Below are 16,179 nucleotides of genomic sequence, written 5' to 3'. Positions count from 1 at the left end.
AGGTAAATTATGACAACTGGACCTTGGATAGTGGGTACCTTAGAGAGACGAATGTCTTCATACAATTGATTCTGTAAGCTTGGGAATAAATTGTTGTCTGAAGAGCTAAAATTAATTCTTTTTTTTATAACATTTTCTTTATAACATGTAACAATCCTGTGTTTGTTTTGATCTCTTAGATTCTGTTAATTAATCTTTTCCAAACTGAACAAGCAAGTTGTACATTGATATGGAAATAAGTAGCCCACACCTAGAGCTGTGCTATATCTATTGGAGTCTGAAATCCGCTTAAATAATGAAGTAAAATCAAATAATTTTACTTCGTTTACTTCATTAAATAATGAAGTAAAATTTCATAAGGAAAGAACTTAATCTTGATTGAAATTTACTTTAAACTTAGAGCCAAATAAGAAATAACATTTTTATTTGCAAATCCATTTTTGATCCTGTGTTAATCAGAGTGTAGTTGTAAATTCAGTGGGTAAGTGTAGATTCTAATATTTTAGTGGACGAGTTTAGACCTGTCAGTTGTTCTTACAGTGGTGGAAAGCTTATTGTTAAATCAGACAAGCACAGAACAGCTTAAAATACCTGCGTAGTATTAAAAAGAATAAAATAAATTTCAGAATTGTATAGACAAATACATCAGAAGATTATTCATTCCCCCCCCCCCAAAAAAAAAAGAAATAAAAATAAAAATGTTACTGCAGTGTGTTTGTGAAGTGGTCATTACACAATATGTTCTTTTTGCTCTGTGAGTCCCAAATGGGAACAACCTGAGCTAGAAAGAATCTGTGCAAAGTGAGGGCTCAAACTCAAGACTCCCTTCAAGGATTCACCTCAGCTGTGTTTTGGATAAGAAAGTACGTGTCTTTCCATTGCACTTTTAAAACATGTTCTTGTTATTCCACATGAGATCACAAAACTTTCTCTTCTGGCCCCTTGTTCAAAGGGAGAAACTTTTCTCTGTCCCATGCTTTAAATGCTAGAAAATTAATATTCCCCCAAGGGGGGGCAGAGGAGAAGGGGTTTGTGGAAATTAATTTGAATAATAAATAATCCCCTTTGTGAAATACGTTCATATATGCCCTGGGGCAGTGTTATAGAAGATGTATGTCCATGTGTCATTGAGCATCCTTGACAATGTTTGAGTCCTGTTCCCTCAAAAGAGGGAGATGAAAGTTTCAGGAAATGAAATCTGTCCCCTTTGCCTGCTGCTCACTCCCGTTCCCCAAACAATATAGCTTTCTTTTTGCAAGCCAATGTTTGTTTTCAGTTGTACACATGAGACTGATGAAACGACAAAGCTTGGAGATATAAGGGGGATGAGGGGAAGGACTCTGCTTCTGATAACCTGTGGTGAGGAAAAGGGAGTAATTTGAGAATGTGCCCTTACCACACATGGCATGGGTCTTCCTTTTTCACAGACATAAGCATCTGGGCAACCAGGATGCCCTGTTAATATCCTTAAAACACTCCAAAGGAATTTGCAAGGGCATGGTCACAAGATTGTGGATAGTTCATTTTTCTTCTTCAGGATTTCATGTTGTTCTGAATCCAGTCAAGATAACGATTCACATTTGTATAAACGCCAGGTATGTCTTTGCGACCACAACCTATTCCCCAGCTGATGATTCCAATTAGATGCATTCGATCATCCTTCATGCAGACCAGAGGCCCTCCAGAGTCACCCTGCAGAGAAGCACTAGGTTAGTAAAGAATCTCCTTTTTTGTTTGTGTTTTGTATTGTTTTTTTCTCTCACTGCCTTTAATTGTGCATTAGGTATCATCTCTTGTGTTTTCCTAAATATCCCATTTAATATACTCACAAATCAAGAGACACCATGCTTCTAATGCTCTTAGTAACAACACTTTTACATAAGCAACTTCTGTGTTCCAGGCAGCCTCCGTTAGTGCTTCTTTTGTATCAGGGAGAGACCGAAAACAATCTAATACTGAAGTGTCTAACTTTGTATGGCAGTTATTTATGAAATGTAGGTGATGTATTGTTAAGAACAACAAAAAAAACCCAACAACTATAAAGTTCAAACTATAAAGGTCCGGGCTGCTTTATACTCTTGTGAGTAATAGTAAATCATGAACATTAAAGAGATGTTGAAACTGAAGAAATGTCAATCTTTGTTTTAGGTATTATAATTTAATGTATGTTCTCCTGTTTCTCATGTTACAGCTGCTCATTCTCCCCTATCTTTTCATCTTTATTATTTTATTCTCCGCTTTCCAGTAGAGTGGCACCTACATCTCTTACAGAACCTACTGATGAATGTTTTGGTGGCTCACATAAGAGAAAATATTAGGAAACCCTGCTGAGGTGGAGTTTCCTGCTCAGCTTTGTGATATTTCCTGTATTTGGAATTTTCAGTCTGTATTCTGATTTGCTTGATTGAATGTGGCCTGCATTCTCAGCTATGAGGAGAGGGGAGAAAAAAAGGAGAAAAAAAATGAAAGAGGACCCAGCAGTTCTGTTCTATTGAACAGAAGTTTACTAGAATTTCATGTAGTCAAATGCAGAAAATAAATTATTTTCTGAAGATTTGTGTTTGGTTTGTTCACACTATAAAGGACAGACCTAGAAAGAAAAGAGGAACAGAGCTGGCTTTACCTTGCAGGCGTCGTCAAGGTTCCTCGTGTCTCCTGCACATATCATATTGTCTGTAACTGTCCGGTTGTCTAGATGCTGTGCTGTGCACCGATTAGCTGGAAATAGTCTGACGTGCCCTTCTTTCAGGTGCTCTGAATAGAAGGGAGAAACTGGAAGGGACATGAATATATATATACTTATAAAAACTTTGCAATTCAATTTCTGCAGTTTGGGGAAGAGATATGGAACTAGCTATTGGCAGGAGGGGAGGGTGGCAAAATTCCCTTGCTGAAAGGGTCTTTTTTTAATTCTTGAGGGTTCTGCTTTCCTCATGAGAACAACTTTAATCTAGCTGAGAGAGAATATTGCTTTCTTAGCAAGCAATATTAGCAATGTTACAGAGGTTCCTACTGGGTGCAAAATAAAGAGCGCTAGGTTTCTTGGATGAATAAGTCATCTTTGCACAAATTACATCTAAATGAAGTCATAGTAACTGCATCTAAAAATGACTACCTGCATGAAATGTAACCTTGACTTTTTAGTATTAAACTTTTGTTAAGAAAAAAAAGATGCCTTATTGTACACAACACTGAGTAACTGGATAGGAATACACATGTGCTATTTTAGAATGGAATAGATTTATTTTTGTTTTGTGTGTTCACAAAGCTGAACATTGGCAGGATTGTTTTTCAGTCCAGTTTTGAATTACAATTGCAGTATCCCTTTGCTCTGAATGAGTTTATTCTGTACTCCCTGTAAGCAATGTGAAGGACTAGCTCGAAAAGCATATGGTATGCTCATATGTTAAATTTTCAAGTCTGTTCCAAAAACCTTAACAGCACAAATCATGATTTGTACTTGTTATGACAGATGCTTCACAGTCACTGCTTCAGCATTTACAATTTGAAGAGAATAAAACAAAATAAGTAGAAAATGCCAGTGTATGTCTCCAGTCAGGTTTTATTCCTGTTTTTTGTTTGGCTGTGCTTTTTAAAATAGCTCATTTTTAAAAACCTTTCACCCAGCAAGGTGATTGATGCCCCATGCCTGTCATTGTTCAAGCAGCATTTGTATAATGCCCTCAGTAATATGCTTTAACTTTTGGTTAGCCCTGAAATGTTCAGGCAGTTGGATTTAATGATCTTCATAAGACCCTTCCAACTGAACTATTCTAATTCATTTAGCTGGCCTTATAATATATGTCTAGGATCATCAACTTTTTAGCTTTTTTGCTAATCACTGCACAGCAAATGTATCTTTTAGAATAATGCAACTACCTGCAACTGTAAATCTCAACAGAAATGGATTTCTGTCAGAATGACAATGTCTAAGTTTAATATTAAATGCAGTAAATATCTCAGTAAAGCAGAAATGCGGGAGCTTTGACTGCAGTTTTTCTCTTATACGTTCTGTCATTTTCTATGTTTTTACTATTGGAAAGTTTCAAGGAAGACTCCACTAGCCCATGCTGCTAACAGATCTCAGATGAATGAAATAACTTGGACCAGAACTTCTTTTTGTATGTGTTTCACTTACGTGTATGTTTTGGAGTGCTGATATAAGCCCACAAAATTATTTGCGGGGGTCAGACGTCAAACAATACTAAGGGCTTGAATTCTTTGAGGACAGGGGGACCTGACTTTGTACCCGGTGTATCTTCTACTTACATTCTTCATTTCTGCCATAACCAGAGATCTCGCATTCAGTCCAGTCAGGCAGCTGCAAGTTTGGTGTTGGGAGGCAGGCAGCACGGACAGTGTCTGTTTCAATAGCACAGTCTTTTGTATCAGATTTCAACTGCAGCAGAGCTGAAGAGGGAAAAAAATGACTACTTGACTAACATAAAGCTCGAGCAAATCATTACCTATCAAATCATGATGTCAAAGAAGTTCTTACCAATGTCATTGTCATAATTTTCGGAGTCAAATCTCTGATGCACAATGTAGTTCTTCACTTGAAAGTTCTGTTCATTTTCCTCAGGAGTTGTTCGTGAAGTCCTGCCCAGCACAATCTTCAGCTGATCAGTACTAAAGCTGAAAAATGAAAGAGTTTTGCTTTCTTCCTGTGTTAACTGGAATGGACCCTTTCTTTGAAGATGTGCTGTTGGAACTTCTGCTTATTTTAGCACTATTACTACGTCATTGCCCAAGCAGTTTAACCTCAGATGTCCTGTTTGCCTTAGTTTTTGCAGTAATTGCTTAGAGCCACACTGGCAAGCCTCCTCTGTAAGGCTGTTGCTGTTACCAAGTTTCAGATGGCTCTGCATTCTATACTGACAGCTTTGTTCTTCAGCTATTTGGTGTTTTGCTGTGGTACCTTAATGCCATACAGCCAGTTTGCCTGTCTATATTGTTGGTCACATTTAACTCTATAGAATTACTTTGTGGAGTAAATGGCTTTTTCAAGTCTTTCACCCTTCCAGTAAGGCTAATCCTGGATGCTTCCATTCTCCAGAATTTTTGGTATGATTTCCCAGACAGTACTGAATCCTCAGCTCACCCTTCCTCGAAGCAGTGAGCAGCTGACAAAACCCAGCAGGAACTGATCAGAATTCCTCCACAAAGGAAGTGCTCTCCAGGTACTCGGCGATACTTCACAAAGATGGCAGCTTGCCATGGGTGAGCTTCAATGTCTGCACGGGAGCCAAATTTTATGCGGTACTGGTGTACTCTATGCTGCCGTGTGCCACAGGTGGCTGTGGATGACAAACGTGTTCAGGAACTCTGCACTGAGTTTGAGTTAAGAGATTGTTAGTTGTCACTGCATATCAAGGCAGCCTGGTATCAACTGTTCAGTATCTGACTCATTCCTGTTTCTTAGGAAACTTGTATAGATTTGAAACAATATAGTAAAGAAACCCTGTCTTTTCTGTCTCCCAGTTCTGCAGTCTTCTCTTCTGGCAGATAAGGTACTTCTATAACAGCTGATCTACAGAATCCCTATTTACCCCAAGCAGCTTTTTTTCCCACCTCTTATTTTACTGTAAGAGGCTTGCAACACTCTGAACAGTAATGCCTCAAAGAAAGAAGAATTGGGACTGTTAGGAGCCTTACAACAGGTAGGCACGTTACAGTACTCCCATGTGAGCTGATTTCCTTTCAGTACGTGGCACCAGGGCTTGTTGTCATTGTCAGGATTCCTGCAGCACAGGAAGGAGAAGAAAAACTTGAATCACCAGGTTTGCAGGGATTTTGGGGAGAAGGAGACACCTGAAGAGAGCAGGTGGGGATCTGACTGTATTCTTTTTGTTTTTTCTAGAGATACAGAGAGCACAGGGCAGTGTGGAATTTCTATTAATGTAGTCCAGTGTTAGGGAAGTATACACAAGTCAAGTGGAATGAAAATTACTATTGGCAGTGAGCTTTATTCTCCGCTGTAATGTATTGCCCCTGCTTTAATAAACCATGTAAACAACATGGATTAAATAACCTGGCTTTAATAACCCATATAAACAACATGCCCTGCCTCAGGAGTACCACAAGAAAGCTTACTGTTATTTATTTATTTATTAAATTCATTCTATAATGATACATACCGGCAGAAATTGTGACTGCCAAGGCCTAGCTGGTAAGCATCTCTTCTCCATGCAGTATATAGCTTGCTAACAATGAGTTGAGAATTCCACCTCAGACAGGTAGCTCCAGAACTGGTAACACTGTGACTGCCTCGGTAATCCGTGCCTCTTCCAGTTTTGCAGTTGTTGTTCCCAACTTCAATAAGAAAGCTGCATGTTAACTGATGCATGTAAACCATCAGCTGTTCCTATTGTCATTTCTGTCAAGGCATCTATATATTAGCTCTACTTATGTCAGTCTCTCTGTGTCATAAATATAAAAAGCTTAAACATGATTTAATATGACAATACCAACTTTTCAGTTACACAAGTCCACAGAGAACCCTTATATATGCAGTGAGTCATGGAAGCTCTGAAGTCCATTCCCTGTCTTGCGTGTACCTTTTGAACAGGAGGGTACACTGCAGTATTCCCAGATGTACTTTCCCCCTTTATAGATATAGCACCAGGGTCTGGAGTCTTCATCTGGGTTTCTGAAAGAGTTAATGCATAATGCATTTATGCGATATTATAAAGACATTATGCATCATTATAAAACTGTCATTATTAGTCTCAAGTGTGTCATCTAGTACAGTAACTTGATCCTGCTCAGCAGTGCAGAGGTGGACGGAACCACCAAAAGTAATTTGTATTCTTATTTTAATTATAAAAGCAAAGAATATGTGGAGATGAGGATGAGACAGCCGGTAGCAGGGCTAGCTAACTTGTTTGTGCAGTTTAGTTCATTTGCAGGAAGCACTATATTTTAGAATTGTGAGGAGCATGCAGATCTGCAGGCATAGGTGGCAGGAAACTGGCTTGCAAAGGGAGCTTTAGGCACTGAGAAGGATGCAAATGGGCACAAGGGAAGACTATGGGGTGAGAAAGGCATGCATTTTTTAGTCCAGCATAAACATCTACTCTAGATAAATCAGAAGCTGAGATCTATCTATAGAAGTTGCAGTTGCTGCTCTCGTACTGCACTGTATGTGCACCTGTATGCAGTGTTCTGTGGCTGGTATCAAACAGCCTCTCTTTTGCCCCAGGTTCTCAGAATGGGCAGATTCTTACAGCTGTGACATGAGTCGTGAGTCCCTCACCTGCAATAGTTGTGATTACCCAATCCCAGCTCAGCAGCATCCTTTCTTTGGCCGCTGTACGTCTGGTCCATCAAACCATCAATATTCCAATTCAAGCATTCAACTCCACTCTCTGTCCTGCTCCACGTGCCCCTGTATGTTACTCCAGCATCTTTGTAGCACTTAACTTCAGTATCTGAGCAAAAGGGAACAAAACATTACTGAAAGGACAGCATCACACACCGCTTCTCTTGTCTCTTGTTCTGCTTAAACTTGGCTCCCAGCTGCCTTGTATTGTAAATTGGTGAAAATGTCTTTCCAAGCAAATTGCAAGGATATACAAATATCTTCAGCTTCAAAATGTAGTGTTTTATCGAGAGACACTGAGATCAACCCAGGTGTCCTTCTCAAAGGTTCTTTGTAGAAAAGCTTTACCGTGAAAAGAGACACCTTAATGGAGAGCCCAGTATACAGCAGTAGTTTCTGAGTCTCTGCTTTCTGCACTACATAGCTAAAACGAGCAGCATTGTTCCCATTAACTGATACATTATACTTGCCTATTTCGCACTGCTTCCCAGAGAAACCTTGGTGACACTGGCAGACGAAGAGCTGTGGGGAGTAATATGCCTGTGAACACTGGCCCCCATTGTAGCATTTATTTCTAGTGCAGGCTGTGCAGGAAAGAAAAGTCAAGAAACAGTTAGAATTCACAGAAGTAAGCAGCTGGCAATGTACCCACCTGTCCTTCTGTCAGTCTCCTTTAGCCTGCTCTACTTCCCCCTGCCTAAACATATTTAGTGCCACATTCTTCCTTTGTTCCATTCTCTCCGTGTTCACTGTTATGAGCCTTTCTCAGCCTCTTGCTCATTCCTCCTTAGTTCTGCCTGATTTGGTGTATATTAATGCTTTCATTTCAAGCAAGGTTTTCCATGTGATAATTTCCTTCCCTGACGGTGGAGCTCTTTAGAACAATTAGATGGACAGTCTGTCATCTCCTGCTCTTTCCTTCTTTTTCTTCTTCATACTCACCTCTGATGGGAACAGTGTGGCAGCGACTCCGACCGCTGTCGCACCTACAGTACTCTATTCGGCTCCTTGAGAGCCTCAGCCAGCTCCCCTTGTGCTGGTAAATTTCTCCAGATGAATAGTCTGTGCAAATGGCTGTAATTAGAGAAAGGAATCTCTTTTAGAGATTCATTGAAAATACTTGGTTTAGCAAAAGAACTCTTTTCTCTTTCCAGGATAAAAAGTATCCATGATGGGAGCATCTGTCTTACAGAATCACAGAACTGTAGGGGTTGGAAGGGACCTCGAAAGATCATCGGGTCCAGGCAACCCTTTCTCCTCCCCAGACCCAGATTGTCCTGTCACTCTCACTATTATGCTACTGGGTATTCTGTTCTGCTAGTGAAGAACAGGGGGTGGGGGGCCGACTTTGCTCTTTGAGCTGTAGATGGTATTAATACTCCAGTATTTTGCCTTCTGAATCTGCCATTCTCAGATCCCCTCTCCCCCCCCCACCCCAGCCATAGAAAACAGCTTTCAGGCTCTATTCCCTCAGCACCATCTGCTTTTCTGTCCTGTGCTCATAAAGCTCCAGATAATGCAGTTGTACTTTGCCTGGCTTACCTCTAGATCTGGCTCCCCGTTTGTAACGCATGTGCCAGCCCTGCAAGCAAAGAAGGTTAATTCTGTGAGTAGCTGCTCTCCTAAGAAAACTGAGAGAACAAGTGCCTCCAAAGGGACAGTCCTCCTCTTGAGGTCTTGCAAATCAGAGTAGTGAAAAGTGCCTTCAGTACTTCAGCAAGGGTACTGAAAACTGCAAATCATTGAATTACCACTGATGATACAGTTATTGTTTGTCACTTGAGTGATGTGAACTTGGTGATGTGTTGTACTTGCATCAGGTGTGAAATGATTATGTACTTTTAGGGCATCGCAACTCTTAGCTTGTCAGCTTTCTGCTATTTGCAGGAGGTCCAAGGAAATATTTTTCAGAGACATAAATATAGGTAAACAGTTACTTTTGCCCAGCAGCTGTTGCTTGCAGTTTCCTCATGAGCCTTTGTACCTTGATGAGATTTGATTTTTTTTTCAGAGTGTATTTTACTAGCTGGTCATAACAGGAGCTCAGCATGGACTGGATCACGTGTATGCAACGGAATGTGATCCTTCCTTTGGCACAAGCCTTTCACTTGTTATCCATCATGCTTAAGTACTGAAATTGGGGTGGGAGGAAAGAGGAGAAAGGTAGAGATAAATTTCTTGCAGCCAATTAAATAAAATATTTTGAAGTTTTAAGCATGAAACCCATTTAGAAAACTTTGATTGGACACAAAAGAAAGAACAGCATAAAAAGAAAGAGGAAGGCTGGGATAACAATTTTTTGAGAAGATACTAAACTTTAGAATTGTGCAGTGTTTATTTAAGCTATGCAATGTGAAGCGTGGAATGAGAGGACATGGAAACCATCAATGGCTAGTTGTACATGAGAATAATGATGAAGGTGAGGCCAACGGAAAGGAAATTAAAGGGTTATTGTGATGGATCTCTTCCTAACTGTGAATAGTATCTGACTGAACAGATACACAAGGAAGATTTGGAAGTGACTTTCTTACTGAAATGGAAACCAGATAGGATAATACATTAGTAGAAATCCCATATTAGACATAGACCAGTTCACATGGCTTTCCTTCCTCTGATTTATAGTGATAGAATGAGATCCTCCTTTTGTCTGATGCAGACAGCTGGAATCGCTAGCAAGGAAGTGCTGCTGAAAACAAGGTTGAGTGCCTGTGGATGGCAAGAGCATTATTTCCCTCCTTACCTGGCACTGAGTAATTGTGATTGCTCCCATCAGCAGGAGGAGATATTGGAGTGTTTTCCACATCATCTCCAGATCTCAAGTTATCTATAGAGGGTTAAAAAAAAAAAAAAATGTTTTACAGAGTGAGTTACATCCGAAGTAGTGAGTTTAAATTAAGGTTTTAAATGATGAAAATGCTTTTTACATTAAGTCCCACTTTCTACTCTGCAGTTCTCAGCAATTAGGCTTAGCTGTCTTGGTGTCCCTGAACAGAGGAAACTGCCAGGCTGGACCTAGTTGCGCTTATATTTGATAAACATAGAAACCCTACAACCCTAAAGCATAACCTCTTGGATCTGGTGGAAACTCAGAGCGTGTTTCCTGGAGAATAAGACTTGTAGAAGAAAATTGAAAGTCCTTTTTCCCAAGGCTGCTGGAAGCCAACAGTATCATGCCCATTATTAAAGAGATGACTTGTCTAATAAAGGAAATGTTGATTAGAAAGCATTAACTGAGATTCATGTCACTGAGTCCCATCCAAGAGATCTTTTGCAGTGGCACAGAAATCTGCTAATAACTGTTGTTTAAGAAGGTTTGTATTTTCTGCCCAGGCTGCTTCTTTGGGCAAGAGTGAGGGCTGCTTGCTGATGGATTGCGTTGGCAAGGAGACTATGGTGATGATAGGGGATGCTTTGTGGTAGGTGGTGATGATAGGCGGGTTGCTACGTCTTCATTTTTCAGTATTTCTACAGTTTCTCCCTCTTTGGCCTTGCTGAGCTTTCAGTTTCTACTATTGTCGTATGTTTTTGCTAAAAATTGAGAGTATGTTGAACATCTGACAGGCTAGCTTTTGATCTGGTGCTCTCCTTGTTACAGCATTTCTTTCTGTGTGTCACTTCTATGCGATCACAACTGCATGTTTTATTCCCTCAAATCGCTTTGGCAGATTTATGCGGTAAGAGATGTGGATGAGGTAGAGCAGAGGGTGGGCTCTCATTTCCATTCCCAGTCTCTAGGGCTGCTCTACAACATACTGGATAGTGGTTTCTCATGATTAGCCTGCACGAAGGGGAGACAAAGTTGCAAGTCAGACTGAAGAGGTTCATAGGAACAGCTTCTGAGAGCATTAATTACTCCAAGTCTTGTCTCTGGGTCATACCTTAATGATGAAATACATGTGGTCCAGAGCAGCTCTCAGGGGTATATATTAATATGCAGATTTTGTAGTAATCTCCATGTACTTTCAAGTCCTTTCTGACCTCTTAACAAGCATTTTGCATTACACAGCAAGCCTTTAAAAAAAACAAGCTGAGTTTTCCAAACAGGCATTGACTTCATGGGAATATGCTAACTGCATTTGAACTCAGCCAGCGGTGCTCCCAAAGCTGCAATGCATAACCCAAAATCACGCAGAAGTTATTGGGCTGCTGCTCAAACACTGTGTTATCTTATAATTAATCCCTGCAGCTGTTGCTCATTATTGGAGCTGTGCAGGGATGTGTTCTGAATCTCACAGCTGCAGGATTTTAAATTGCTAATTATTAGCACCACCAGTCACCTTTGTTGCCAGCTGTGGAGGAGGCTGGAATTTCTTGCTGACTGCTTTAAGAAACAAGATTCTGCTAGCCTAGACCTTGCGTATGAAAGACTCATGAAGTGAAACGACTCTGACTGAGCTGCTTTGTTAGCATTATTCTGTGGGAAGAACTATGAAGAACTGTAGAGACTTTATTTCTGAGGTACATGCTAAGATTCTCTGGAAACAAGGCAACACTGGCAACACTTTTTTGAGGGGAGATTGGAGTGGCAGAGCTGGCCTAATTAATATCTTGGAAGAAGTCCTAGGTTCCTGATACCAGAAGGAAACTAACTATAGCTAGTTTTAGTGAAGGAAGGGAGGTTGAGAAACAGGGAGCTATTTCAGTCTTGGAAACTGACATGAAAGGAGTCCCTATTTATGAATTACTTGAGTGGCTTAATGTTATAATCAAGTTTATGCTGTATAATCTTCTGTACAAGTAGATTCTAGTCTTATGCTGTACATACTGCTAGCGTGGAGTGCTACAGAATGTATCCCTGAAGTTGCCTTGCGTCAGATACTGCATCCTTTCTTCCAGTTACTTTTCCTGCGCCCTGTTCAGGCTAGCTCATGTTGCAGTGCTACAGCCCTTTCTTCCTTCTTCCCCTCTCCCATGCCTGTCTGTCCATTGGTGGCTGGTGTCCCACTGTGCAAGGAAAAGTGGTAACAGGTTTTGCCAGATGTTTGTTTTCAGTCCAGAGAAAGGTACGATACCATGCCAGTCAATTGGAATGTTCTGAATGATAAGCCCTATCAAACAGAAACCACATGGCTCTATGAAAAATAGCATGTTTACAAGACTCCAGGCAGAAACCTTCAACCAATGTACTTGGTGGTACTGCTCTCATAAGCAGTTTGTGCCTGCTGCTTTCATCTTGTTTCCTCTCTGAACAAGAAATACTCTAGCAATAAGACAGAGGCCTTGATGTGTTGTTCTGACATTCTGTTTCTATGCTGTGAGGTACAGTAAAACAAGGATATACGATACCCTAAATTTAGAGGTTCTCAGGCTTAATTCTTTTAGAATTCTAAATGAATCAGAAGCTGCCTGTTTTGTTCATAATCACACTTCAGACATGTGAGTAATAAGGAAGTATTGCCCTTTGAAAGAGAAACAGGGAGAAGAGGGAAATAGAACTCAGGGGGATGAATTAGGAGGCTTGGCTAAAAGCAAAAGTTTTAAAAACAGTATGAAGGTTTTAAAGAATGGAGTGAATTGATGAAGTAGATAACCAGGCTTGCAACGAGGACTTTCTACTTGTACAGAGCCAGCTCTATACATTGTTTTTTTTTTTTTTTTTTTTTTTTATTAATGTATGCCTTTTATGATAGCCAATAAGGAATGGAGTAAGCTGGAAAAACATTATTGCGACTAACGTGTAATAGTATTTCACTGGAGATTGGATATTCCATGCTAACCACATAGATCAGCAAGTCGTGAGTTGTTGCACACGGTACAGGTATTGTGCTAGTAGCATATACCTCAATACAGACCTGGAATTGGATGCAGATAAGGAATGCTGCAGATGCAGTGTCTCTGCTGAAGCATCATCATCAGGAATACTTTAAATTGCATATTTTGACTATTAATTTATTAATAACAGCTCTTCTAAGAAGTGAGAGTGTATTATTTTACAGATGTGGCATAAGACCTAAAAAAGGGGCATAGCTTATAAAGGTCAAACAGAACATCATTGGTAGCAAGTAAAGGTAGCTTCCCCCACCCATCCCTTCTAGTCACCTGGTATACATATAGAATACTTGCTTCGATTCTGAATCCATAGCATTAGCAGCTCCCTTGCTTATAAACCACCGTCTTGGTCTAGATCAGAGGACTGCAGGTCCTTGATGCCTTTTCCTGCCTTTTGGAGAAAGTGCTGCCATATCCCTTTTCTAAACTGAGCAGATGAGTATCAGGCTTGTACTGCTTTTCTTTAGAATATCACAGTGGACAAGCGCTTGCTTTTGGGGAAAATAATTTAAAATTTTGAAGTCTTTGAAGGCAGTGGAGAAAACGGGCATTTCAAGCTCTGGCTTCCTTTGGGGAATCATTCTCAATATTTCCTGTCATTTGAAAAGAATCATGTTTAGGAAGAACTGAAGACAACCCGCCCTCCTCCTCCCCTTTGTGCCTCCATTATCCTGATTGTGAGCCTGGGGTGAAATGTGTAGTCTGATCTCCTGGGAAGACAATGAATTGTCCTTTCACGCCTGGCTCTCGGGGCTTCTCCTTACCATTGGAATGTTTGTAACTCTTCCTTTGCTAGTTCTTTTTCAAAATGTTCTCTGTGCAGGAGGCTCCTCCCTGCTAGCTGTTCAGAGCCTGAGGCCATTTGCCCTTTCCCTGGAATAGCTTGCTGAGGCTTTCTTGAAGCAACTGAAAGCTGAAAGTTTTATCCAGCATTATATATCTTCTGAAGCTGAAAAGCAATAGCTTTGTTAGTTAACTACCGTGATACCCTAGTAGGCTTTATTAAACAGTATTTAGTACTATTTAATGATAATGCCAATAACGTTGAAAACAGGAAATGAACTTTTTGAAACAGGTGTAGAGTAGCACATACCTTTTTTGCTTTTTTCTCTCCTATTTTCTGCTGATGATTTCCTTCCCAGACCAGCCTCTTTCTGTTTTCCACGTCTCTGTTATGATCTTTCTGATCAGCTCCCGTCTTAAAACTCCTCTGAAAGGGGTGGAGACTAAAGAGGGCAGGAGGGTGTGCTTCCCGCCCCCCTCCCTTCCCAAGAGAAAAGATAGCAGCCAGGATCTTGGGATGACCTAGGATGGAGTGGCTCGTGTCCAGAGCATTAGGGAATGTTTGGGGGTGGGGCGGCAGGAGAAAAGCTTGCTTGCTGATGTCAGGAGGGCATAATACTGGATTTTACAGCCAGTTTGCTTTCTTCATACTTTATTCCAGTCCAAGAGCAAATTCAGTCTTCAAAACATTTTTTTTTTTTTCTGCGTTGAACAACTTAAGCTTCAATGAGAGTGAGAACAGTAAGTATCCCATATGAAGAACTGTCTCATTGTGCTTCTAGGAATGTGAGGGAAGAATGGCCTAGGCAGCGCCCAAAACGAATGCATGAATGTTTTATTTCTAACATGGCCATAGGTCTGTAGGCTTAGTCCTCATACTGAGAAACTCCTGCTTCAATCAAAAGCAGTGCGCTATGTCAGAATGACATCCATCTTTGGCACAGAGACCCTGACCGGTAAGTGGAGCAAAGCATGCAATGAACAGTGCTGCTGGGAGAAGTGGTCAAAGGAATTCCCAGGTTAAGTGGGGACGATGAGCAAAACTTAGGATCCTTGGTTAGAAATAAGGACTAGCGTATTAAGGACCAGAGAGTTAAATGTTGACTGATACTGTCCTCTTAGAAAACGAAACTGCTCAATCAAGGTACAGTCCCAAAGCACTACATTGTCGGCGTGTGGCAGAAAAATCCAAACGAGTGGAGTGGTTTTAGAACTGAATTTAAGGCTGGGTTTGTTAAACCCAGCTCTGTCCTCTTTTGCACCCTTCCTTCAGGTATTTATAGACCTTGATAAGGTCTTTTCTGAGCCATCTCTTCTCCAGCCTGACTCTCAGAGCGTTTTCTCATAGCATAATGCACCATCTCCTTCATCTTTGTAGCCCTTCATTGGACTGTCTCCAGTATGTCCATGTCTCTCTTGTACTTGGAAGCTCAGAACCAGTTGCAGCACTCTAGGAGTGGCTTTACTGGTGCTGAGCAGAGGAGAAAGATCACCTCCCTCTACCTGCTGGCAATGCTTTGCCTAACGCAGCCCAGAAATACCGTTAGCATTCTTTACAGTCGAGAGCACATTGCTGGTGTATGTTCAGCCTGATGCCCTCTAGGAGAGCTCCGGGTAGCTTTCTGCCTAGCTGCTTTCCGGACAGGTGGCCCCTGGGATGTCCTGGTGTTGTTCCTACCCAGGGGCAGGGCTTTGCACTTCTCCATGCAGAACTTCCTGAGGTTCCTGCCAGCTCCTTTCTCCAGCCTGTCCAAGTCCCTCTGGATGGCAGCACAACCCTCTGGCACATTAGCCACTCATTCCAGTTTTCTCATCTGAAAACATACCAAGTACACTGCCCCATCATCCAGAACATTAATGGAGATGTTGAACAGAGGCGGGCTCAGTACTGACCCCCGTGGTACGCTGCTAGTTACTGGCCTCTGATTAGTCTTTGGGCCACCCCCTGGGCCAAGCAGCTCAGCCCATCTTCAGTCTGCTTTGCCTTTTTAAGCTCCGATCAGCACAATTTGGAGGCTTCGTTGGCACAGGCGGGCCCGGCAGAGCCTCCCTGGGGCTGGAGGGAGCGTCGTCCCCGCGGTGCCTCTCTCCAGGCCCTGCAGCAGCGTTTGCCGTGCCGGCCGGCACAGCTGTCGGGGAGGTTTCTGCGCGCCCTGCAGAACTGGGGGACGCGCACGGGAAGCAAGCGGCGACCGGGAGCTCTCCGTGAGCCCCGCGGAGCTCGGCCGGGACTCGGGGCGTGAGGCGCAGCCGAGGGCTGGCGGCGGGGCGGGGCGGGGCGCGCGCGGCTCCTTTAAGGGCGGGCT

General features: G+C 41.7%; 1 protein-coding gene across 1 annotated transcript; it reads right to left on the bottom strand.

The window, feature by feature from the left end:
• Positions 1-89: 89 nt before the first annotated feature.
• PLAT (plasminogen activator, tissue type) lies at positions 90-16,146 on the bottom strand. The gene is made up of 14 exons (XM_082779606.1): positions 14,184-16,146; positions 10,062-10,145; positions 8,864-8,903; positions 8,264-8,395; positions 7,792-7,905; positions 7,256-7,430; positions 6,558-6,649; positions 6,138-6,312; positions 5,656-5,741; positions 5,102-5,297; positions 4,499-4,635; positions 4,270-4,410; positions 2,624-2,772; positions 90-1,692 (listed from the first exon to the last, which is right to left on the bottom strand). The coding sequence occupies exons 2-14, from the start codon at positions 10,125-10,127 to the stop codon at positions 1,534-1,536; spliced, it is 1,662 nt and encodes a 553-aa protein (XP_082635732.1). The 5' UTR covers positions 10,128-10,145; positions 14,184-16,146; the 3' UTR covers positions 90-1,533.
• Between the last annotated feature and the right edge of the window lie 33 nt (positions 16,147-16,179).

The sequence above is a fragment of the Aythya marila genome (assembly GCF_965140915.1).
Source record: "Aythya marila genome assembly, chromosome: 26".
NCBI lineage: Eukaryota > Metazoa > Chordata > Aves > Anseriformes > Anatidae > Aythya > Aythya marila.
Note: the sequence above shows the minus strand (reverse complement) of the source record. Positions and strands in the feature narration are given on the sequence as shown.

Bases quoted from the DNA above. Each gene is read 5' to 3' on its own strand.
- PLAT (XM_082779606.1), bottom strand. From the start codon at position 10,127: ATGATGTGGAAAACACTCCAATATCTCCTCCTGCTGATGGGAGCAATC. The intron at 4,636-5,101 runs GTGAGCTGAGGA...TTCATTTTTCAG, and splicing joins GCTCACTGCTTCGAGGAAGG to CTTTAGTACTGATCAGCTGA. The intron at 1,693-2,623 runs GTAAAGCCAGCT...GCTTCTCTGCAG, and splicing joins ACCTTGACGACGCCTGCAAG to GGTGACTCTGGAGGGCCTCT.